Below are 24546 nucleotides of genomic sequence, written 5' to 3' on the forward strand. Positions count from 1 at the left end.
TTCTACAACTACGAAAGGACATGTAATTATACCTAGGAGTAACAGCTAAGAACTCTTCTGTCCAAGTTTTTTTCATTATTTTTATTCAGTGTCAAGTCAACCACACCAGAATTTCAGAGCAATCTGTTCCTTTTGCTTCTGCAAATTTACTTTTGCTTACATGCAATAAACAAGAAGAGAGAAAATGAAAAATATTGTAAACAAGCTTTTTTGTCACTTGTTTTGAACTTAAACAACCTGTAAGGAAAGAGACTTTTAATGAAGGAATGCATGAAGAGTGCTGAGACCCCTCCTTAGGGCTGGCATGAGGATGCAGTCCCAGTTCCTGTGGGTGAGACAGTCCTGTTGGCCATCACTGCTTCCAGCTCAGTCCTGCGTAAATAAGGTTTGATGGCTGTACTGTGAAAGGCACCATGCAAATGCAAACCATGCACACCAAGAAGGGGGAGTCTGAAAACTGAATCCTCTGAGTGCCCCAGAGCTGAGGCTGGGGGTTTTTGCCACGTGCCAAAGTCACAGCCTCAGCTCACAGGGCTCGCTGTGGTGGCAGAAGTGACACTGCTCCCTCCTGTCTGGCAGCCTGACCTTCCCCTCTCTGCCAAAATCCGCTCACCAGGAAAACTCCTGCAATGTGTCCTCTCTGCCACAGAAAGAGCAATTTACTCACTGTTCTACAAATAAACCAGCAGCACTGTATCCATCTCCACAGACACACTGCCCGTGTATTTCTGTGTGGTAAGAACAGTATTTTACACGTTTTTGGGGGGATTTCTAAGTATTTGAGACATGTTTACTGTGCACATCACAAGACATATTTACAAGCAAGTAAACTCAAGGGTGTGTACATATTTCTGTGCAGACAAGCCCAGGAAAAATTCTGAGTAGTGCCAAAAAATACACTTAATCCTGATAATTAGACTACTAATAAACTACACTGATGTATTTTACATGAAGTACACCATAAATTAATTACAGGGGAGTCCCTGCTCCCTGAACTCACTTCCTGACCATCACTGATTTAAATTCATCGTGTACAAAACATCAGGACCCAGCACCAAAAGCTCTGTAGCCTTGGTCATGGAATATGAATTGAAAGAAACTCCTTATTGTGCATTGTGATGTCATTAGTGATGACTAAATGGAACTGAAACTGTCACTGAAAATATTTAATATGCTTATTTCTGCCCTTGGCCTTAAGACATTAAAAAAAAAATGGAAAAAGCTGGAGAAAACAATCCTGTTTTCCCATCTTCTCACAGAACCATGAAAGTCCTGCAAACACCAAGCAGAAGAAATGATTGTAACTGTTGTTGTAATTGTACTTGAACCTCCCGTCCCAGTCTCTATCACCTCCAAAGCTTTTAACTCACTCCCCGTCTCACAGCAAGACGCTCCTCTGAACATCACCTTTCAGAAGAAACAAAAACCTCCCATTTTAATTTATGCCGTCCTTTTCCATCGGTAGGACACGGCTGCGAAAGGCACGGATCACACAAGAGGAAAAAAGCACCCGTGCCGTGACCCCGGCGGCGCTCGCTCCTTCCCTGGAGCCGTGTGCCACACGTAGCTCTGCCCGTAAAAGCGGCACCGCTCCAACACCCGAACAAGGGCGAACAGCAGACGTCTGGGGCTCGTGACAGCGAGCGGCCGCAGCGCGGACTCCAGGCGGGATTCCAGGCGGGATTCCCGCGGCCGCTCCCGCCTTCCCTGGGGATGGGGATCGGGATCGGCTCCGGCCGGCGCCGCGCAGTGACGCCACGCGCCGGGTGACGTCACGCGGCAATGGCGGCGCCCAGGAGCGCACGCGGGGCGCAGCGGCCGTAGCGGAAGGGCCGGGCCTGGGCAGCGCCCGCGGTCCCGCTCCGTGTCCCTCTGTGCCCCTCTGTGCCCCTCTGTGCTCCTCCGTGCTCCGTCCCTGTCCGTCCCTGGGTTCCTGTACGCGGTAAGCGCTGGGCGGGGTGGGGGGAGCAAGTGCCCCGAGCTCCCGCGTGTGGCGGCGGAGGCCGTGCTGGGCCCCGCCGCGGCTCCGGGGTGGGAGCGCTGCGCGGCCTGCTGAGGGGATTCATCCAGCGGTCCTGTTTTATCTCCGGAGGTGTTCCAGGAGGGACGCAGTGGGCCTGGCCTGCCTGTTGTGTCTAGTTATATTATAGTTTAAATTTTATTTTAGCTATATATATATATATTAGCTCGAAGTTATATTTAAGTTATGTTATTGATATATTTAAACAATAAGTAAAATAATTATTCCGTGGATACCCGTTTGCTTGACTATCAAGGTAGTCTCCATTCCTTGGATTTTAAGGCCTTCTTTTTTTTTTCCTCTCTCGGTTTCTTTTTTAGGTAAAAAATGAAGGCCAGAAAAGGAGGGAGATTTAGATCTTCCTTTAAATTGAAGCGAAAAGGCATTGAAGTAGTAGGAGAATGGAAAACTGTGCCAATTGACCCCAATCTATTTGCTGAGGAGGAGTTTCGAGACATTGTGTGCTTGGAGGAGCTCACAGAGTACAAGCTAGTAAGTTCTTCCAAAGTGGGGAAAGTAAAAGAGAAGAAGAGAAAGGCTGAGAGTGCTGCTGAAGAAGGCAGTGAGGAGGTGGAAGAGCCTGTTGTTCCCCCAAAAAAGAGAAAGAAAAAGCAAGATTTGAGAAGCCAGGCCGATAAAGGTAGTATTCCTAATGCAGCAGAAGTTGATGTGCTGGTTGATAAAGAGGCAAAGTGTAATGAAATAATTGAAGAAGAAGCTAATTGTGAAGACCGTGGACATGTGACTGAGAGCACATCAAGCAGAAGAGACACTCCAAAGAAGAAGAAAAAGAAGGTGCCTAAAAACAAGGCTTTTCAAGCCCAGGAAGCCCTTCCATCAGTAGCTACTTCTAAAAAAGTCAAAAACTGGACAACAGAAGTTTTATCCACCTCAACTGATCAAAAAGCTGATGTGTCTGCATGGAAAGACCTGTTTGTACCTGAGCCAGTGCTGCAGGCCTTGAGCTACCTGGGGTTTAGTGCTCCAACTCCTATTCAAGCCTTAGCCTTGCCTTCCGCCATTCGGGATAATATGGACATTTTTGGTGCTGCAGAAACAGGTACAAGTCTGTTCAGCTGATCTGGATGCTGGGAGCATCCGTTTCTCTCCTTAAAATGTAGCCCATGGTTGCAAGTTTCTACATGCAGAAGAAGAAGCTTTTATGTATTATGAGAGAAGAGCTTTTGTCTTTTGCATATCCAGCATATTAGTAGAGTTTGAAAACTTTGAAACTTAAATGTTTGTAAGCATGGGAATTTACATGTTTGTACTTACATGTTTGTAAACTTACATGTTTGTCAACATGGGAGCTCCCATCTTTACAAAGCATGCAAAGCTTTGAAGTCTCAATGAGTTTCTTTTGGCACAAGTCTCTTTTCCTGTTTCTCAAACTGCTTCCTGTTTTGGGAATGTTAAGGTGATACTCTGCAAAAGGCAGAATTAATGAAGCAAACAGGGTCATTTCTGCATCAGCCAAGCACAATCTGTGGAGATATCTGTGGAGATAATTCATGCTAGTAGTGAATAAACACTGGGCACAGAGTTTAATATGAATATGACCCAGGTCCTACTCAGAGCTAAACGGGCCCACCCTGTGCTCTGTCCCCCAGCTTTGCCTGTATGTTGTCACCAGCCCTTCTCCCTGCTTAAAGTGCTTAAAGTGAGTATATTACATTAATGATTTGAGAGGTAGATTCACATCCATCTTGTGCTTAGCTTCTGCTTTCAACATTGCAAGCCTTCATGAAATTTGTTAAAGCTTCTTGTTTACTTAATGCTGTGAAGTCTCAGAACATTATGTTCCCTCAAATTTTGTTTGCAGTTCATACCTTTGAAGTTTTGTCTTTAGCAACATTTTTTCCCTAAAACACCTAGAGATAGGAAGCATAATTGAAAGCTGCCTTGCTTTAAAAGCTTCCTTTAGACTGTCTTCATTTGTTCCAGTTGCTTTATCTCCCTGCTTCTCTGTAAAGTCATTTACTGCTCTCCAGCAAGGAGGTATAGTAACTAATAAGATATGCAGTCATTTGCATTTTTATTTTAATTAGAAGCTGCATTGATGCTATTAGCTTTAGTAGGATTAGAAAGCCCCGCAGGGAGTGTTTTTAAAAATGGAACTGAAAATTTAAATGGTGTTTTTGTACTGCAAAAAAAGTGCCATTTTGGCAGTGCTGGTAAGCAAATTCCTCTAGCTGCAGGATGGAAAGCATGGCTGTTGGCAGGCTGTGTTGTTGCTTTATAACTTTGTATAACCCTGAGGTAGTAGGAATGTGTTTTGCTCATTTAGTCTTTCATAAGTGAAATCCAGATTCTCTCTAGAGAGTCTATTGGATCATCATGTTCCTGTAGAAACTTGGGAGATGTGGACAGCTGCTTGTCAGGCGGTGCTGCAGTTGGGACTGAAACTCTCTAGTTCTTTTTTGTGCATCCTGCAGCACCTCTTAGCATTGGGCTTGGGGGATGAATATGCAAAGTTAAAGAACTAATCTTTTCTGGTAGCAACATTGGGAAGACTGGGAAGATTGTGATATCACAGTAGATCCATGTGCAGATCAGACAAAGGGAATGTCAAGACTTGTTTTTGCAGTGGGTCTAACCCTTGCTGTTCATTACTATGTAGAACTACTGAGGTTCCTGGTTAAGGAGCCAAATCTATATGAAATTTTACAACTGAAACTGTTTAAAAGAGCACGAGTTGGCTTGAAATGTAGTACCAATATATCCCTTCCTCCTGGTTTTGCACACCTGTCTGTGGTATGTAGTTTGTGTGCAATATAGATAACATGTCCTGTGAGGTGATAATTTTTTTTAATTTGTGTGTAAATCTAGTGTCTGTAGAATAGTCCTGATTGTCACAGCCATAATCTGTCTGGGTGCAGTACTGACATTTGCACCAGCAAACTGCATTACGTTTAATTCAAAGTCAGCAGTGCTCTTCACCTTCAAAACAGCTATTCTGTATTACCAGAACCTTATTGTATAAGTGCTCTAAATACAGGTTATAAGTATTTTCTGCTTCAAGTGCAGGCAGAAGTCATAAAATACCTCCCAGCCATGCAGAAAGGTGGGTAAGTGGATACGAGACTTTGCAGCAACACTGCTCAGGATGATGACACTGAGCTTATCTGTATTAGCTCATATTAAGGTTCTCTCCTTAAACAGGCAAAATTCTGTGTTGCTAAACAAACCTTTACAGCTTTTTGATATGGAAGGAATTGAGATGAGATTTCCAGAGGACTGCTTTCCATCAGTGGCCTATTACTGGAATGGCCTAATAGTGTCTTGTACTCTGGATGCTGCTTTATGTGATTAGTGAACTGCTAAATCTGAAAAGCTTAGCTGGGGTGCATGTGCTACCAGGCTTTTCCTAATGTCTTTATTACTGATAGATAGTTCAGAAGGGAATGTGTGGCAGGGATGTAACTTGCAGTTAGTACAGTGAACCCTTGCAATTAAACTTGCTTTTGACAAGCCCTGTCACTCCAAAGTGGTTTCTCTCTTTTAAATGAGATGTATGTGTTCTGATTATAAAAGTATGACCCAGTGCTAGATCAGGAAATTAAACAGTGGAGCATTTCAAAATACAGTATCTTAGAAAGTTGTAAATACAGGACTATAAATGGAAGATGGAAGCTACTCCTTCAAGTGCATTCCAGTTTGTCCTTGGCCTCATTTGCTATTCCTTTATTTGGAGAATGTTGATTAGAACTTTCAATTAGGGCATGGTATTCTCCTTACAGGCTTACAGTTCTTTAAAAATATCTTGACTGCAACTGCAGTTTTTTAAAAACACTTTTAGAACAAATAAATATGCCTGGCCTGCTAGAGATTGAAAAATACCTATACCCCAGGAACAGGGGAATGGAAATGTATAAAGAGAACAGGAGAAAAGATGCTACTGCTGCAAGTTTCTGGTATTCTAAAGATCATGAGTTTGCATCTGTTACAATGGTGTGTTTTAAGAACAGTGTGTGATTGGCTGTTGCTTTTCTCATCTTTTCAAATAAATGACTTGTCAGTCTGTGTTATTATTCTTGTTTGTTTTTTTTTTAGGAAGCGGCAAAACGCTTGCATTTGCAATTCCGATGATTCACTCTGTGCTGCAGTGGCAAAAATCAAATAACTCAACAACCAGAAATGACAGTGTTTCTAAAGAGTCCCATCAGCATCATGATGAACCAAGATGGAAAAATGAGGATGAAGCAGAAAAACTAACCCATCAGCAGGTTGAAGATAGCGGAGATGAAGATGATGCATCTTTCACTACAGGCTGTGTGAAGGTGCTGGAAAACGTTGAATTCAATTCCGATGACGAGACACACACTGTTGGCTCTGATAAAAAGAGACCTCTTTTAGGACTGGTCCTTACACCTACAAGAGAATTAGCTGTACAAGTAAAGCACCACATTGATGCAGTTGCAAAGTTTACAGGTATGTAAGTCCCAGAGGCCATGTTCCACAGCCAGAATAGACTGTGTTTGGATCTTGGCATTGGTGTTGAGCCAGAATGTGTGCTGCACTTCCTTCCATAAAATCATAAAATTAGTATAGCTCTTGAGGGGGTTAGAGTTTTTAGCCACTGATGTGTGAGAAATGCATGGAGATTCTTCAGTGATATGCACATGGAAGTATGCAGTTAATGTGAGCTGTTTGTTTTAAAATGTGTCTTCCTTCAAATAGGTATTGATTCCTGCTCTCACAACACAGAATCAGTACTAGATACCTGGTGACAGCTAACCTTGTTCTAGTTTTGGGTAATGCAGGCTATATATAATTAATAATTTCATTATAGATAAAATTTTGATTTTTTAATATATATATAATAATTTCATTTTAACAAGCATATCAATCTTTGTATATACTGTATATGTATAACTTTGTTCTGTCTAATTTTAAAAAAAAGTTATGGCCATAAATATTTAGGGTAGATGGCATTGCTGGGTTGCCTGACTTACCTCCTGCAGCAGTCAAGCCACAGAAGTGTTACTGAGTAACATGCCTGACAAAAGCAGTTCCCCCCTCTTCCTTTCCAAACCAGAAGTCAGTACATCTATTAAGTGAATGAGTGAGGCCATGAAACTGTTGAAGACAGCGAGTTTTTCCCAATTCTCTCCACTTCTCCAGTACCAGTAATTGTTTATTTATTAAAGAAGATATGTAGTGCAGCACACTACTTTTAAGTTCATCTTCCTTTGGTGTCTGTATGTCCTGCTGTGCTCATCACTCTGCATCTGATTACAAGAGTTTTTTTAACTGCTAGGCTGAAATAATCAATTTATGTCATGCAGTTCTGATAGAAGCAGTGCTATTTATGTATAAAAATCTGCTGCCCAAGTGATAATATAGTTGCTGCAGCAGGAGAGGCAGTATTTTGATGTGGACTTATTATTGCCTCAAACTCACATTGGGAAAAAAAAAACCTGCTGTAGTGTTTTACAAGTAGTCCAGAAGAGAGATCTGGAAGCTTGTATATTGGAAGGGTCTTGCAGAGTAGCATTGAGTTTATCATGGGCCAGTGTACTCTTTGAAGAAGGAGGGTGAAATAAGCCATGTGTGGAGTCTGCTTCCGAAGACAAACTCCTTTTAGTACCTCTGCAAACTACTTAAAGCTAACGAGGTCTGTGCTACTGTGCAAGAATCAGTAATTGGATGGGAGCGTGCTTGGTAGGATTATTCCATAGCAAGTAAGCAGCTATTTAGCAAGACAAGCATTTCTCAGTCTTATTCTTGAAAGGATCTTCTGGTTATTCTTAACAGGAATATGTTTGTTCATGCAAATATAATTGAGAAAACACGAGACTCAAATTTGTGTAAACAAAACTAATAGCTATGGGTGTGATTCTTCATGCTTTTGAAAGACTGGTGCACTAATTCTTGGCATCTACCTGTAATGAAGATTCTTCTGTAAAATTGAGTGCATTTCTATAAGCTCAGTGTCAGATAAAACCCCTGAAGTTTCCTGGCGAAAATGCTTGTTGAAAGTTGCAATGTAGACTGTTTAAAACACTTCATGAAGCAGATATATATAAAAACATTCACTGGTAAATTAGTGGAATAAAATCTGTTATTTATATGTTCTAGGCATTAAGACTGCAATCCTAGTAGGAGGCATGGCTGCACAGAAGCAAGAACGTGTGCTGAATCGAAAGCCAGAAATTGTAATTGCAACCCCAGGCCGTCTGTGGGAGTTAGTTAAAGAGAGACACCCACATCTTTCAAATCTTCGTCAGCTCAGGTAAAGGTGCCTTTTCAGATGACTGCTGGATACTGAACTGGGCAGCCCTGCATTCTGGTTAGGTTTAATAACATTAAATAATTTAGACTACACAAGATCAGCTATTTCTGGGTGAGTGTTTAATTGAAATGCACATTGGTTATTTTGATGGAGGGAAATGTTAGTTAAAGACAGTAGTAAAAACCTGATTTTTCAAAAAGAAATGCAGAAGGCTACTGTAGCTGCCCCAGCATACCTGGTGCTCCTTTTCATTTTATATGCATAATATCCTTTATGTGTTTAGCAGGAAAAGTTGTTCTTAAGTGTATCATGTTTGTATTTAACAGCACAAGTGTATTTTTACTGTGTGTTTTCTACTTGACAGGTGCCTTGTGATTGATGAAGCAGACCGAATGGTTGAGAAAGGTCACTTCTTAGAGCTGTCTCAGTTGCTGGAAATCTTAAATGATTCACAGTATAACCCTCGACGACAGACTTTTGTTTTTTCTGCCACTTTGACTTTAGTCCATCAGACTCCCACAAGAGTTTTACAAAAAAAGAATGCAAAAAAGATGGACAAGAAGACCAAACTAGAATTGTTAATGGAAAAAGTAGGAATAAAGGGCAAACCCAAAGTAATAGATTTAACAAGGAAAGAGGCTACTGTTGAGACACTGACAGAAACCAGAATCCACTGTAACACAAATGAGAAGGACTATTATCTATATTACTTTCTTCTCCAGTATCCAGGAAGAACCATGGTCTTTGCAAACAGCATAGATTGTGTAAAACGCCTCAGTTCTCTCCTCACAATCTTAAATTGTGATCCTCTTCCTTTGCACGCCAACATGCACCAAAAGCAAAGGCTGAAAAACCTGGAAAGGTTTGCTGAGCGAGAGAGGTGAGTTGATTTTCAACTTCTTAGTTCCAAAAAAAACTTCCTTCTTTTTTTTTCCTAGTAGAGAAGAAAAGAAATTGCATGAAGGGTGGTGGTGAGGGGAAACAACTCTGTTAGAGTGGCAGCAGGTTGGGGAAGTTCACTGAGGATGTGAATCCCCTGTTCATGAGCTCAAGATATTAATGAGGATGAGGTTTCACAGTTAAGGTGGTGAACTGGAGCAAGTTCAGTGGAAGGCCACCAAGATAATCAAGAATTATTGGCTCTGCAACAGAAAAGGCTGAAGGGACTGAGTGTTTCTGTTACCTAGGAAAAGTATTTTGTGGGGAGCTAGTGGCAGCCCTCTCACACCATAAAAAAAGGTTATCCAGAAGATGGAGCCAGGCTTTTCAGAGTGGTGCTTGATAGGAGGATGAGGGGTAATGAGTGCAAGTTCAAATAAGAGATTCAGGCTGGATATGAGAGAGATTTTTCTCTGTGAGGACAGCTGAGCATGGGAACAGGCTGCTTGTCTTGGAGTTTTTTGAGGCTCAGTTGGATAAAAGCCTTAAGCAACCTGGTCCAGTCTTGCAGCTCATCCTGCTTGGAAGAGGAGATTTTAATGGAGATCTCCTGAAGTCCACTAGAGCCTGTGGTCCAGGAGCTTGTTGCTGCTGAAGGAGCTGTCACTTGCCTTGTTTTCAGACATTATTTTAGACCTGTCCTGCACAGTTCTGCCCAGGTCTTGGCCCTAGAGCTCATTTCATCCTCTAAGTTGTTGTATCTCCCTAAACCATCAGAAAACTAACTCATTTGCAGGTTTAATTATAGAAATCAGTATCCTGAGGGTTGAAGTATCTTTGACCTGTGCAGAAGAAAGGGCAGTTGGCCTTTCAGCAGTAGTGGGCAGCCAGCCCAAGCAGACCTGTCCTGCCATTTTATGAAACAATGTTTTGGGTTGTCTTTGGCATGGCCTTTCGGAGGAGATTGTTCGTGTCATTACTTCCATAGTCCAGAAGCCTCACAGTTTAGTCCTGCTGTGAACTGCTGCATACTGTCTGGGAGTTTGTACCTTGTTAATAGATCCAGGCATGGAGAACAAAGGTTGAATTGCTGTGATGGAGCTGCAGCATCCCTTGGGAAATGTATTGATAGCATTTGCATGGGTCAGGTGAAGTGTTTTCAGAGACTGCAGTGTTTTCAAGGCAGGAAAGAAATCTATGAGACCATCTCTCATGGCCTTCTGCAGATTGCAAGCTGTAGACTTTTCTGTTGTTATTTCTGCTTTGAACCTTGTAGCAATAGAGTATGCAGTCAGATGCCATAAAATCTTAACAAATTTCCATCACCCGGAAGTTACTCGTTTCAGTTGCTGGGAGATGTTTTTAAAACAAACTGTTCCATATCCTGGGGAGACTTTTGTCTCTGTAGAGACTGCTTATATAAAAGAACAACATTTTTGTTCGTCTTGTCTAGGGATAAGGAGAAATAGTAATTGTTAGAACAGAACTTCCCCCTTTTATTTCTAGGCTTAATTTACTGAGAGTGTATTTGAGTGCAAGTTGGTAAAAGATATTTTACCCCCAAAAACTATTATTTAAATAGATAATGTTAATAATGTTATTTTTTCTCAACTGGTGAAACTTTTAATAACATGTCTGTACTGCCAGAGAATCAACTGTGTTGTTAATGGTGGGGTCAAAGCTAAAGAAATTCTTTAGAACCTGGACAGTGCACTGAAAAGTGTAATACAGGGGCACATACCCCCCTTGCTTGTTGAATAGCAATTTTTTGTAGCATTCTTGTGAACTGAGAGAGAAGAAAAACATAGGAAAACAGGATCCAGCAAGGTAGTGCATTTATTTCTTGAAAACAGAGTAGACATGCTGAAGGCAACATGCAGGGGCATATACCCCCCTTTCCCCACTGAATAGCAATTTTTTCTAGCATTCTTGTGAAATGAGAGAGAAGAAAAACATAGGAAAGCAGAATCCAGCAAGGTAGTGCATTTATTTCTTGAAAACAGAGTAGACATGCTGAAGGCAACACTTGCATTTTAAATTTTACTCTTAAGAATTATTGTTTCAAGGCCACCCTTGAGGTAAATTGGGTATCTTTTCTGTAAGGGCAAACAGAATGCATATGTCCTACAGATAATACAGTATAAACCTGTTTCTTAAACTGATATGGTAGAATTCTGAGTTGCTGTATTTTATGTTCCTTGGCAAATTATTTACTCTTCAATTTTATGTTCATTAAATTTTGTCAACTGCCCTTGAGGTAAATTTGGTATCGTTTCTGTAAGGGCAAACAGAATGCATATACAGATAATACAGTATAAATCTGTTTCTTAAAGTGATGTGGTAGAATTCTATGTTGTTGTATTTTATGTTCCTTTGCAAATTATTTACTCTTCAATTTTATGTTCATTAAATTTTGTCACATTCTCAGCTGTGTCCTCCTGACAACAGATGTTGCAGCTCGTGGTCTTGATATTCCTAATGTCCAGCATGTCATCCACTACCAGGTTAAGCATTTTTAATGTTTTTCCTTTTACTATTTTGGTTTGATATGAGTTTTTGCTGATCCAAATCCTGAACACTGTAAAGCTGTAATTCTTGGTCCCATATATAGTATTGTCCCAAGTATAGAGATTAAATCATTTATTTGTCCTTAGTGCTTTGTACTTAAAAGATCTCATTTCTGCAGTGACTGACTGCAACAGGTAGCACTTTATGAATGTGTGATTATATGTCAGAAATGACATAATAGATATGATCTTCCTTGCTTTTTGTTTACCTTTTATATACAAAGGTGTCAAATTACTCAGCCTTATAACTATTCTCTGAGGACACATACAATATTTTCCTGCTTTGCAAGTGAAATGACAGAGGGTCAGAAGTTAGGAGAGACTCACAAAAGGTTACACAAGGAAAACTTCTGGATCAGAGAACACAAAGTGTGTCCTGGCATCATCTTTTACATTATTTTCATCCGTGTTACGTGCAGTGTACTGTGTGTGTAAAACCAAAGTTCTTTGGCAGCCTCTTGCCCAAGGCACGCCAGGCTGCTGGCAGCTGTGCTGGCCGCTCATGGCTTCTCTGGGTTGCTGCAGGTCCCGCGCACCTCGGAGCTGTACGTGCACAGGAGCGGCCGCACGGCCCGAGCTGCCAGCCAAGGCCTCAGCCTGCTGCTGATCGGCCCCGAGGACCTCATCAATTTTCGGAAAATCTATAAAACACTGGAGAAGAGTGAAGAGCTGCCGTTCTTCCCAGTTGATGCCAAGTGCATGACTTCTATTAGGGTAAAGTAAAAACGGTCTTTTTGCAGCATGAGTAGTTGCTTGCTTATTTATATTACTGATATGATTTTGCCTGTTGTGTTCTTTCCAGGTTTCAGATGAAATTTACTCTAGAGGATCTGGATTAGAAAATTAAGTTCATTACACTTTATATTTTTTTAAGCAATATCTATGATTTCTCGTCAATGACTGGCCAAGAAAGTTGTTCAATCATAAACATCACTTATGTTTTTCCAGAAACAGTATAAGGAAGTTTTGTGGCTGTAGAGCTGGGATGGCACTGCTAAGTACATTTTTTAAAGCCTCTTATGTTAGGAACAGACTAGAGAACAGTAGCAGGTTCAGGGATATTCATTGGTCTTCACCTGCCTCTTCCCATCTGAAGTTGTGAGTTTTCTGCATTTCTAAAAGTTATTGTACTGTGAGGCCACAGCTGCCACCAAACCCTGTCAAACTGAGTGTGTTTTTACCTTTCCTAGGTTATTGCCCATTTTAAAGAGGATTCAGTCATTCACTAACTCACAAGATAGACAATGGTTAGAATTTACAAAACAGTGTGTTTAAGAAAGCATCTAGTCACTGCAAATTTTCTGCTTGTTGAATAAGAGACTATTTCATGTCTCAGCATTCTCTTGGCAGTTTGGATGGTCAGCCAGACACAAATGGGACATATTTAAATACTAGATTTTAAAGCAATCCAGCTGCGGTAGAAATGTCTGAATATTGCACAATCATTGAGAACAGGGAAGAGTGCAAGCAGTCAGATAATGCAGCAGATGTCTTCCTCATGGTATTTTGATTCAGGCTTACCTACTTGTATTGGATTAAGCCCAGGGTCTACCCCAGTGGCAACAGCAGTATCCTCACCTTGAGAACAATGACAGGAATTTTCAAAACCCAGGCTTGCTGCAAATAAGGTATTCCTTTCAGGAAATGCAGCTTTCTGAAAGAGGAAAGAACCAAATAAATGCTTCCACGGATTCATTTTTTTCTCTTCTTCGTAGTAATGAAGAGAATCTGATTTCCACCCTTGTCTCCCCCATTGTCCCTTTCCACCCACTAAATGTTTCTAGTTACAGAGAGAAATCTGTTATTTTGAAGACTGTTGCTTCAGAGGCTCCTTCTGTGTTTCTTGATGAGTAGTTGTTGGCTCTTATCATGCTCTGTCAGTTGATGGGTTTGTTTCTACACTTTCTTTTTCCTGTCACCATCTCACAATGATATCTCCTAGCTGTAATAGTGCTCCTCTCCCCAGAAGAGATCTTTGTAATTGTAGTTGCAGGACTGCAGCCTCGTAAGCCCTTGCAACAGTCAGATCTTATTTAGGCTTTGTCCTAGGTTTAATCACAAAGTCATTGTAGTTGGGACTAATAGTGCTGTTGTTTATGTCTCCCCATTGTCCTTCCCTCCTTTGCATGTCTTCATTCAAGTTCAGGAAAAGTCTGAAGGGTTTTAACTTGAGAGGAATAGAGTTGTTGAATCAAGATAGATTTAAAGAGGACTTAAATTTTACAGCGATGGAGAAGCTTACTTTAAATTTCTTGTAATGATCTAACAAGTGACTGACTTAGTAGTGCACTCCAAGTGTTACTTCTTCTTTCTCTCTCTCTCTCTCTAGTAATTACCCTGGCAGTCCTGGCTGCTGCTGCTACTGTGCAGCACCTGACCATTGCGATTCCTGCATAGTTTTGTTTTATGCAACTTTAGGCACATTCCAAAGAGCAGAACTTGCTTCTAGTTGGTTCATAATTACTGTTATTGCAGATTTTCTTTCCACAGTGAGTTATTTGTTTGGCCCAGCTGGAAGCCTGCAGGTCAGGTTAAGTTTGCTGGACATCTTTGTGCAGCTGGGAAGGAGGACAGGACATTCTGTCCTGTGCCTTAACAAGATCCAGGTGCATTCCTGAAAATATCATCTGTTCCTTCCATATGGCCTGCAGGAGTTCACTTTCTTCAGAGTGGAATGAAAGTAGTGGCTGCTCCTTACTGCTGAGACTAGTAACTGAGATCAAGCTGTACTATATAATATGTAACTTGGAAATGATTGGTATCTGAATCATGGTTTGTTCTTGATGTCTCTCAAGTGTTTATAATGATTCATTCATAGAAAGTTAAGATTCAGGTATGTTTAGTAATTGAGATGTTTTAGAAGTCAGATTCTATCATGGCTCTAAGGAAGGAAAATGCTAGTGAATGATGATGTGTTTATTAGGTGGGACGTGAGTAGGGAACAAAAGTGTCTCTGCATCCCAGCATGCAGTGCAGTGCATGCTCTCAAACATTTACTCTGCTGAAGCACCCCACATTTAAACCTGATCATAATGCCTAAATGTACTTTCATTGCAGGAACGGATGAATCTGGCAAGGCAGATTGAGAAGGCAGAATTTTTTAACAGTCGGGCAAAACAACACAACTCCTGGCTCCAGCAAGCTGCAGAGGCTCTTGAGATTGATCTTGAGGATGACATGTTGATGGGCAAGTAGAAAATGTTTTTTCATGGATATGCTCAGTAGGGCCCATAGTGCTGGTGTCCAGAAGAAGCCTCACCATGGCAGAGAATCTTCAAAAGCTGCAGGGGTTGCAGGGGAAGGAAAGGAGTCTTGTTGGTGCGTGGTATTGGTGGTGTTTTCAGGATGGTTGTGCAGCTGGAGCTGAGGAAGTGAGGTGTGACTGTTCTGACAAGTTACAGACAAGTGTACGTGTTGTAGGACCAGAACTGTTGAGCTTCTGGCAAACATGTCAGAGTAATCTAAGCAGCCCAGTATGTCCTGATTTGAGTCTTGTCCCCTCTTGTCATAGAGAAGGTTGTTTCCACACTTCTGCTTCTCTCTCCCACTCTCTTGTAGTCAGGCATCAGGACAGGAGCCTGACAGCTCTGTGTGGGAACAACCAGGAAGTGCTAGGGAACACCAAATACTATGTGAGCCTTAAGTAGGTTGAGCTGTGTGGGCTAAATGGCCGATACATGTATTGAAGTTGATGAGGTTTTTGGTGGTTTGTTAGAAGTAAATAATTTCTTACATTTTTAAAATTAAATATTTTGCAGGCTGTAGCTGAGAGAATGTGTAGGGCTGTACAACTGCAAGTAGCTATTAGTTCAATGCCATGAAATTTTGCAAAGCTTAGATGCACTGTAAAATGCCCCATTGTGTGTTCATATTTTGGGAGCTGAAGGTATGATTTCCTACTAGTTCTTGGAAGGCAGGCTGAGTAGGGTTACTGCAGAGGTCTCTTCAGATTAGTCAGGCTCTAACCTGTTAGCTGCTAAATATACCAATGCCTTAATTTTGAAACATGTTTAGATTCATGTCTTTCTTTATTCATGCCTGGACTAGCTGCTTCTCAACCACTTTGCAAGCAAACACTAACCATTTCTGTCCTTATTGTTCAGGAGTGCTTTCAGATAATTAGCACTCTGCTGTCTTGTTTTGACATAATCTGAGTATGCTGTGCTTTGGAATGAATTTCCAAATAGCATATCCAGTCCAAGTAAGTTGTGACTCTCAAGTGAAACACTTTGTAATTGCCACCCAGAAACTTGCCAGGTTTATGCTTTAAAGTGTACAGTCTCTCATTCTTGTGTGGCTTGTTGGAGACCAGTTAAACTCCCAGTCATTCGTGCCATAAGTGAAGTGCCTCTTACACAGTTACAATAGATTCAGTAATGTGCTTTCAATTTTACCTTACAGCAAGCTTGATTTCATTTTTCTCCTCAGTTCAGGCCTTAACTATCATTACTCAGTAGTCAGGATTCGTTTCAATCTCATTGTCTTGTGAACTGCCTGGGTGATCTGAAAATGTCACAGATGACTGGGAGTTGAGTGACCTTGTTAGAGAGAGAAAGCTGGGGTCAGCATCTGCCCTTATCAGGTCTTACAAACACCTGCAATGCAAGTTTTTTTCTTGTTGTAACATTCTATATCTTTGATTTCTGCCCCAAGGAAGAAAAGCTAGTGAGCAAGAAGAAAGCCAGAAGCAAAAGATGCTGAAGGGGATGAAAAAACAACTGAAACATATGTTGTCCCAGCCACTGTTTAAAGTCCTTATGAAAACCAAGTACCCAACACAGTCTGGAAAACTACTCTTACCTCAGACATCAGAGCGCATTTCAGCTCTAGGTGCCATGTCCAAAAAGCAAGCCAAGAAGAAGAAATCTATAAAATAAAATTACATAACAGCAAGATCACAGAAGCAAGGACTATCCTCAATCAAGGCTGTCAGTGCTTATGGAGGAAGCCAGCTAGAAGACATATTGTGTAAGGTTGTTGCCTGTGTATTGGTTGTGCAGGCACAAAACAAAATGCTGATTTAAAGGGCTTAATTAACATCTGGTTAATTACTGTTGAATCTTGTCTTGGATCTTGTTTTCTTATGTTCTTATTTTTTTCATAAATCTCTGTATTAATAGAAGTTAATTAGTTTGCACATAGTTCTGATAATTACTCCACTTTGTGAGATGGGTAAGAGTTACTGAGTGGAATTCACTGTGGGCATACTCTAATGGTAAAACTTGATTTGAATTTTAATGTTTTTGAAGGACAGAGGAAGGTCAGCTATATACATTGCAAGTACAGTCTGAGTGGTAGTGGGAGGTTTGGCTTTTACTGCCTCCAGCTCAGTGTGAAAGGCAGAAAATACAGATAATGTTGGAAGTCTACAGTTCTGATTATGGAAATGTCCAAGTTTTCTTTCTCCTCTGATAATATTTCTCAGTTCTGTTCTCCACCAGGTTTAATTCTCTTGTCCTGTGTTAATACATATGAATGTGCAAAAAAAATTGGGATGGCAATGGACCAGAACTGACCTTGGGAGATGTGCAGATTTCTGAGAAATAAGTGTGGCTACTCAGTGTTTTCTTGATTAATATTTGAAGTTAAGCCTGTATTTGAAAACATGTTAGAACCATGATTTTTACTGTAATAGAAGAGATGATGTTTTGAAATGTCAATTTTGAAGATTGTGCCATGATAATTATGTTTTTAAATAATTTTAACCTGATCTGGGCAAATATTTTTAAACCGTTTTTAAAAATATGTCAGAAAAATATATTTTGAATTTTTGTTAAATTATATCTGCCATAAACTTCAAAACCTGTGTCTGTTTTCAGTTACTTGAGATTTCTAAATCCTTCATAGCTGATCCTGTTTACACTTAGCAGGCAAGGAGAGGGGAAAAGCACCCGAAAGATAAGACAGGGGAATCTGGAATCTGTATTGGTGGGAGGACAGGTAACCTTCACCTGCTGGCTCTGGATGAGGCTTGGTTTCTGTGTCTCAAACAGTGTGGAATGAACTGGTGTCACTGCCATGACAAGAAGCACCAATTTACTCAGCTACCCAGGGAAATTTGTCTACGGAGTTGAGACTTCCTAGATATGTGAGAATAGCAAACTCTTTATTCTTTCATCTGTGTAAATAATTGAAGCCCTCTGTCTCTGTAGGGCTTTTCTCTTGTTTTCATGCATTACTGAAGAAGAGCTCTGACAGTATAATCATAAGCATACAGAGCTTGTCAATGATGTATGAGACTTTCCTTGCAATGCACTGTTTGTCTCATGCCGTTGGGAGCAGAGGGGAAAGTTTTGGGGAAAAGAGATGGGAAAGTTCTGTTTCCTCTCTCACGTGAGGAGATGCATCTTTGGAGTAAATGTGACATCTGAAAAATAAAAATAATTTTATGACATTTCTTTGTAAGGAAGGCTGAAAAAATGAACTGAACAAAGGTAAGCATGCCCTTATTTCTTTCCTGTACCGCTTTAATCAGACTCTTACATTATAAAAAGGAAACTTGTATTAGTTTTGCATCCTGAAGGTCTTGAAGACCAGGTAAGCCTTTTCTGAATCTTCTGATGCATTTCTGTTTCCATTTCATTAACAAAATCAAGTCTGGATCCTGACAACAGAGCTAAGCATCTCCCTGTCTGAATCTGCATGAGTTTTGGCAATTTCTAATTCCGTGAGATCATGAGGAGAACTGAGTTGGGGGACAGTGAGAGTATTGTTACTTCATTTCTATCATTGCTATGAAGTTTTTCAGCTGCTTCTGTTTCCTTGTGTTTAACCCAGCTCTCATACTCCCAGCCCACTGTCTTGCCAAGTCTCCTCAGGATGGAGCATGGCACTTGCTGCTTTCATAGAATCATAAAACCTAATTCCACCATGCCCAATAGCAAAGTGCCACATCCACTTGTTTTTTGCACACTCCAGGGGTGCTGACTGCACCACTTCCCTGGAGAGACTGTTCCAATGCTTAATGGTTCATGTTTGCTTGTGGGACATGCTCTGGGGCTGGTTTTCTGCAGCCTCCTATGTGCTCTGCATGAACTCTCAATGCTTAAATCTAGTGATGCTGCACCCCCACAGGAACTAATGCAGAGCTTGGACCCTAAAAATATCTCAGTGTCTTAAAAAGAACACTTGTCTAGAGCTCTGAAAGCTCTTGTGGCTGCCTGTTTTGCCTTGTCATTATCTTACCAGGATACCGAGTCTTCTAGCTAGAGGAAAAACATTATATTTGCTTTAGCTAATTTAAAAATTTGTTAAATCTATAACTGAAAGATATTACCATTTAGCAGCCCCACTCCTATGTGAATGAAGTTACTGCAGAAAGAGGATAGTAAAGTGGAATGTTTTCTCTGTCTCTGATTTGTATGTGTACTACTGGTGCATATTAGACATGAAGACTTTTACATCAAGTCCATATGGGCAGTGTAATCTTAGTGTTTATCAGATACGTAGTAGCAAATGTTTTCTTTAATGCTGTGCTGGCACAGCAGTTATACTAAGGCCTGTAACCAGTAATCTTGTGTTTTGTGGCAGCTTATGTCTGCTGAAATACCCATCATTAAAGGACTTATTAAGCCTATTTAAGCTGTCAAAGCAACTTCCAAATAGTTTAATAAAAGCACGACTTCAGCAGAGTGGTGGTAGGCTTCAAGCTGATACTGAGCAACCAGTACTACCTAACATAAAAGTGAAACAATAGCTTCTGAACTTTCTTTATTTTCTGAATGCATGGGGCCAGTTGATCTCATCCCTGCCACAGAGTTCCTGCTCTGTCATACTCTATAAAGAAAAGGAAGAGTCCCTGCAGCTTAAGGCATCTGCTGAGGAGATAGTTTGGACAGGATCTCATGTATTAGACAAGAGTTTCCTGACATTCCCCATGCCTTTTCTTTCCTCCCCTCTATGTTAATAAGACAGTAAATTAGCAGAGCAGAAGCTGGAGTGGTGCCTTGCCATATGCCAGCAGCCCAGGCACAGGGCTGGCCATGTGGCACAGGGGAGGTAATTCACACCTTCCTGAGAGAGAGCCGGGTACCCCACACGTACTGCAATTAGTGTGGATCAGCTCCCTGAGGGGACAGGAGATAGGGAAGGGAGACTTTTTCACAGCCTCACCTCACACAGCCTGACAAAAGCAGGAAAATGTGGTAAAAAATGCTGTGCTTTCCTGGGTGTTGAAACACTCTCTGCTATGTCCTCTGCTAGCCGGATGTGTTTTTTGGGTGCCTGAGCTATTCCAGATTTTCTTATGAATGGTTTGGTGAAAGAAGGAGCTCAGAAGACATGAAATGAATGACTGATGATATAGCAAGCAACAGTCTGTAAATAATGCCCAACAGTCACTGCAGAAAAGTAGGATGTTGTCAGTGCTTATAGGTTTGGGAAGTAGAAGGGAGGCAAAAGACAGAAGGGCTCTCTTTAGGAAAATCATCCTAGTTCTGTAGCCCTCTACAGATTCCCTCTATAGCCCATTCTGACACCCAGGACGGCGTCTGATACTGTTCTGGCCTGTGAGAGATTTTGTATTTCAGCTTCTTTTGTGAAAGGTATTGAAATGCTGCAGTGTTTTCTCAAATCAGTCATAAGCTCCTCCTGGGGTTGGCCTCCCAGAGTGAGTAAGAAAGAAGAAAATAATCTGTCACTCCTGTGGCAAGTTTATTGGCCTGGGGAAGCAAGTGAATAAGAGCTGCTGTGCTTCCTTGCATTGGAGTTCAGCAGCTCTTGCTGTGAAACTGGAAGAAATTGTAGCCAGTTTCCAGAGCAACCAGCTTTAGATGGTACAAATTGCCAAATTTCTGTAGGTGAGAGCTGCACATGCAGAACATAAATACAAAACCTGGCTTGGAAAAGCAGAACAGGCACTACAAAGTACATATGGGCTTTAGTACCACTGGGCTAATTAAGAGTCTGATTATTTTTTATTATTGATGTGATTATATCAGTCTAATCACTAGTGTGGATTTTTTTTAGAAGTAAAGTTTATTTTTCTTTACTCATGGCAATATCTGTAGTAGTATAATCTGACAGGTGTTATGGAATTACACACACTGGCCATTTTAACAGGGTCCAGCTCAAGGATCTCACTGACTAATGTCACATCCAAGGGAAGGTTTCCAGTTCCTCTTTTGTTAGTTCTCAGGTTACAGATGTGTGCTTCTGGAGAGGGACCCCTTGCCCAGACCATGCCCCTCAGTTACACCCATACCAACCATCCCCCAATCTACACATCTCTTCATTCTGCTCAGTGATCTCTCAATTTCATATAGTTTTCAGTGTTGCTGGACTGGTCCTTCTTAAGTTACCTCATTCTCTTGGAATTGTCTCCTTTGTTTTTGCATTCTAGAAAACAAAAGGAACCAAAACATATATACAATAAAGAGTTTAATTCTAGTATCTTAAGGTATAGAAGACAGCCCAATAATAAAACTAGTTGAAACCATCTGTCTTGTGCCTTTTTTTCTTGTAGATGTTTTTGTGTCCCTGGTATAAATTTGGTTCCTCTCCATCTAAGGGTCATAGTAGAGACAGGGGTGGCAGATACAGCTAAGTGCCTGCCAAACACTATTTCTGCTGGTGGCAGGTATTTCTAATAGCCTATTCCTAAAGGCCATTTCCAAGCTACCTGACCACAAGTAATTTTATTTTTGAGAGTCTTATTCATTTTTTTCCCCCTCTCCTGAGGACTGTGACTGATACTGAATGTTTAATTGTCACCGTGTTCCAAAAATTTTATAGATGTTGTTTAGTATTCCTGCTGGAAAGTGAGAACCTCTAGCAGATTCCATGTTTTCAGGTATTCCATATCTGGTAAGAATGTTTTAATCACTCCCACAGTAACAGTTTTCCTGGTGGGAAAAGCTTCTATCCAAGCTGATCCATGATTAGCAGTGCTCATAAGAGGCATGTCAGCATAACGAGTTTGAAAATGGGAAAAAGAAATATGATCATACTTCAATCTCTGTTTGTGTTTTGTGTGGGACAACTTTCAATGTGTGGAACAAGAAATCACAATACTTTTCATTGCCATATATATTCTGGGGACTGCCCACATTTTTTCAATCTGGTTAACAATTGCCATCATCTCTCCATGTATTTTATCATGAAACCACTTAGCTGAACTCATTAAATATTTTCTTGGTAGAATACGTCATTTCCCAATAGTCCAAATTCCAGTTTCGTCTTTCACAGCCTCCCAACTTTCCAATCAAGCCCATTCGTCCTGAATAACCTCTGCATATATTTGGCTGGATTACTGATATCTAGTCAGCCATCAGCAGAGGTAGTTATTATGGTGGCACAGTCATTATAGGTTGTTGGACAGCAGTTTTAGTTGCTTTATCTGCCAGTTCATTATTTGTTCCGCTTTTGCTGGCCCCTTTGATTTGGGCTGGACAGCACACTACAGGAAGCTGAATAGCTTCCAAGAGCATCCAGATTCCAGTTCCATTAGAAACATACTTTTTTTCTGTGGTAAGGAACCTTCATTTTTTCTATAGCATACCCATTGCATGACACTCTCCAAAAACTCACAATAAGAATAAACACTGCTGATGTCCCCACTAGGCTGTTCATGCTAACACAGCTAATTCATCAAAGCTTGTAGAGGTTCTGCTTCAAGTATCTCTGGCTTTTTCACTGCTGCATAGCCTACGTATCATTTTCCATTAATGCAGCATAAAGATCTGCCCATGATAAGGGTTAGATTTGAGTTCTCTAGAAGCTGATCCAGCAGATCTTCCTGTGTGCAGTTGGAGTGAAACACAGCCTTAGTACAATCACGACAGGGCCCATCATCATGATGATAAGGAGCAGGCAGTAAAGTTGCTGGATTCAAAACACTACATCTCTTTAAAATAACATTATTCTCATTTAAGATAATGAAATTATTTTAAATCATAGTGCTGTGCCGTTTGTGGGGACAATGCTTGCATAGCATGTCGCTTCAAAATCAGTTTTACTTCATGGGGGGCATTCAGGCTTAAGGGGCGAGCCGGGGGTGATGCTCTGCTGCTCTCCGTGACGGTCGCGGCTCCCGAGGCTGCGTTCCCGCGGAGTTTATCCCGCGCAGGACCTGGATCCGCCCGGCGCGGAGCCACGCGGCGGCGGTGTGGCCGCGCTCCGGAGGCGCGGCTGCGCCCGCTGCTGCCCTGCTCTCACACTTCGCTCTGAGGATCTGCAGTAATACAGCAACCCCAGGGCAGGAGCCTTTTATATCCTTTTATACTTTGGAAATCCTTTCCGTTGCTCTCCTCTAAGGGATTCCTCTTTCTGGATCCCACTGTATAGTATATACAAAATATTATATATATATATATATATATTACTATATATAGAAATATATACTATATATATATTTCTGATCCCCCCACTGCCTCTGCTTTTGTAGCTTCTCCCCCAATATCCAGGTTCTGCAGTATGCTGCTGTGCCTAAAAATCCACGCAATAAAGTCATCTTTAAACAAGCTGAAGAATACAGTAGGAGAGACTGAGCTATGGGGGCAGGAAGGTCCATGTTAGTTGTTGATTTTTCCACATAAATGCAAATAGAAGCTGGCTGCCTTCTGCTGCAGGGATGGCAAAACCTAGTAGTCCCTAGAGGAACCCCTACCCCAGAACAAGCCCCTCAGTTACACCTGTTCCACCCACTACTCAATCCATACATCCAGTCCTTTAATCCTGGTCAGTGGTCTCTTGATTTCTCATTAGATTTCACGCTTCTTGGGCTGGCTTTCTTCTGAAGTTACCTCATTCTCTTGGAATTGTCTCCTTCCTCCTTGTCCTTATCTTTTTCATTTCACTCACATCTGCTGGATTCTGCTACTTCTGTGTTAGCAGCACTTGTTTTCTCAAAAAAATTTGCTCTCAGTCAGCCCTTGCAGTCAGAGCTTCAAGTGCTTTAGTTACTGGTTCTAAGCAATTAAAGCTAAATGAGTCTATTCAGAAAGAACAGTTAAATGTCTTCTATAATACATGAATAAGGTATAAGGTGCAGTCACTGCTTTTTCTTATCAAGTTATTTCTAAGCTGGCTCAAGTGAGGCCATTTCCATCATCACAGTTCTGAATGACATCACAGTGTGATTTTCTTGGCAAGTTAAAAAAATTGTGAGAATTAATTTGCTGAAATATTTCTCACTAATTTTCTTTATTTTTCTAGATCTCAAAATCTCCCAAATTCCAGCTGGGAAAAAAAGTTTCTTGCACATATAGGCAGGTATAAACATGATTGGAAATAATGTCCCTTTCATCATGGAAGTTTTCAAAAGCCTATTTTCTAGTACATTATTCAACTATATATGTGTATATACATGCATATGGTGTGACTTCTTAGCTAATTAAACTACATATTTTTATATAAGAAAAATTATTATCCTTATCTCCATTCCCCTGGGCGTAGTTTGTTTCATTCATTAATAAAATGAAGTATATATTTACCAAATGATAAATGAAAGTGAACTGGAAAAAGAGTTGCCATCACAGATTTCAAAAGAAACAAGAAAATTTCAATGTTCTATCTCAACTAAATCTGAGCCAAAAAAATGCACCTTCCTTTAAGCCTTGAAATATGATTCCTCTTATTGTCCTACCTTTTTCTTCCTATTTTCTACACAAGGACAACAAAAATCACATTGATTTATTGGCAAAAAACTGCAGGAATGAAGACCTGATATTTGGGGTATAAAAACCTTAGGACAGGTTTATCAAGTTGAAATTTAATGTTGTTATCTTATTTTTAAAATATGATCAGTATGAGCACAAAAATAAACACTGAATAAATTTATCAGGGACTGTTTAATTAGGAAAAGGTACTACCATTTCTGTACACAAAAGCACTTTTCTGTACTCAAA

General features: G+C 40.8%; 1 protein-coding gene across 3 annotated transcripts; it reads left to right on the forward strand.

Annotated features, from left to right (window-relative positions):
- Positions 1-1760: 1760 nt before the first annotated feature.
- On the forward strand, positions 1761-17503 carry DDX24 (DEAD-box helicase 24). 3 transcript variants are annotated; one of them, XM_039712705.1, is made up of 10 exons: positions 1763-1874; positions 1905-1942; positions 2341-3080; positions 6074-6451; positions 8102-8255; positions 8620-9135; positions 11563-11638; positions 12227-12415; positions 14759-14888; positions 16355-17503. In XM_039712705.1, exons 3-10 carry the CDS (start codon positions 2348-2350, stop codon positions 16576-16578), a joined length of 2400 nt encoding a protein of 799 aa, XP_039568639.1. In that variant the 5' UTR covers positions 1763-1874; positions 1905-1942; positions 2341-2347; the 3' UTR covers positions 16579-17503. The 3 variants fall into 3 exon arrangements, with proteins under 3 accessions (XP_039568640.1, XP_039568638.1, XP_039568639.1); XM_039712706.1 differs by having other exon boundaries at positions 1761-1942; positions 2329-3080; XM_039712704.1 differs by having other exon boundaries at positions 1761-1942.
- Positions 17504-24546: the final 7043 nt, after the last annotated feature.

Source organism: Passer montanus, unplaced genomic scaffold (genome assembly GCF_014805655.1).
Source record: "Passer montanus isolate IOZ18808 unplaced genomic scaffold, ASM1480565v1 scaffold27, whole genome shotgun sequence".
Classification (NCBI taxonomy): Eukaryota; Metazoa; Chordata; class Aves; order Passeriformes; family Passeridae; genus Passer; species Passer montanus.

Coding starts and splice junctions, on each gene's coding strand:
- DDX24 (XM_039712706.1), top strand. CDS start 2,348: ATGAAGGCCAGAAAAGGAGGGAGATTTAGATCTTCCTTTAAATTGAAG. Junction 8,256..8,619: donor TCAAATCTTCGTCAGCTCAG/GTAAAGGTGCCT, acceptor TCTACTTGACAG/GTGCCTTGTGATTGATGAAG. Junction 14,889..16,354: donor TGAGGATGACATGTTGATGG/GCAAGTAGAAAA, acceptor TTCTGCCCCAAG/GAAGAAAAGCTAGTGAGCAA.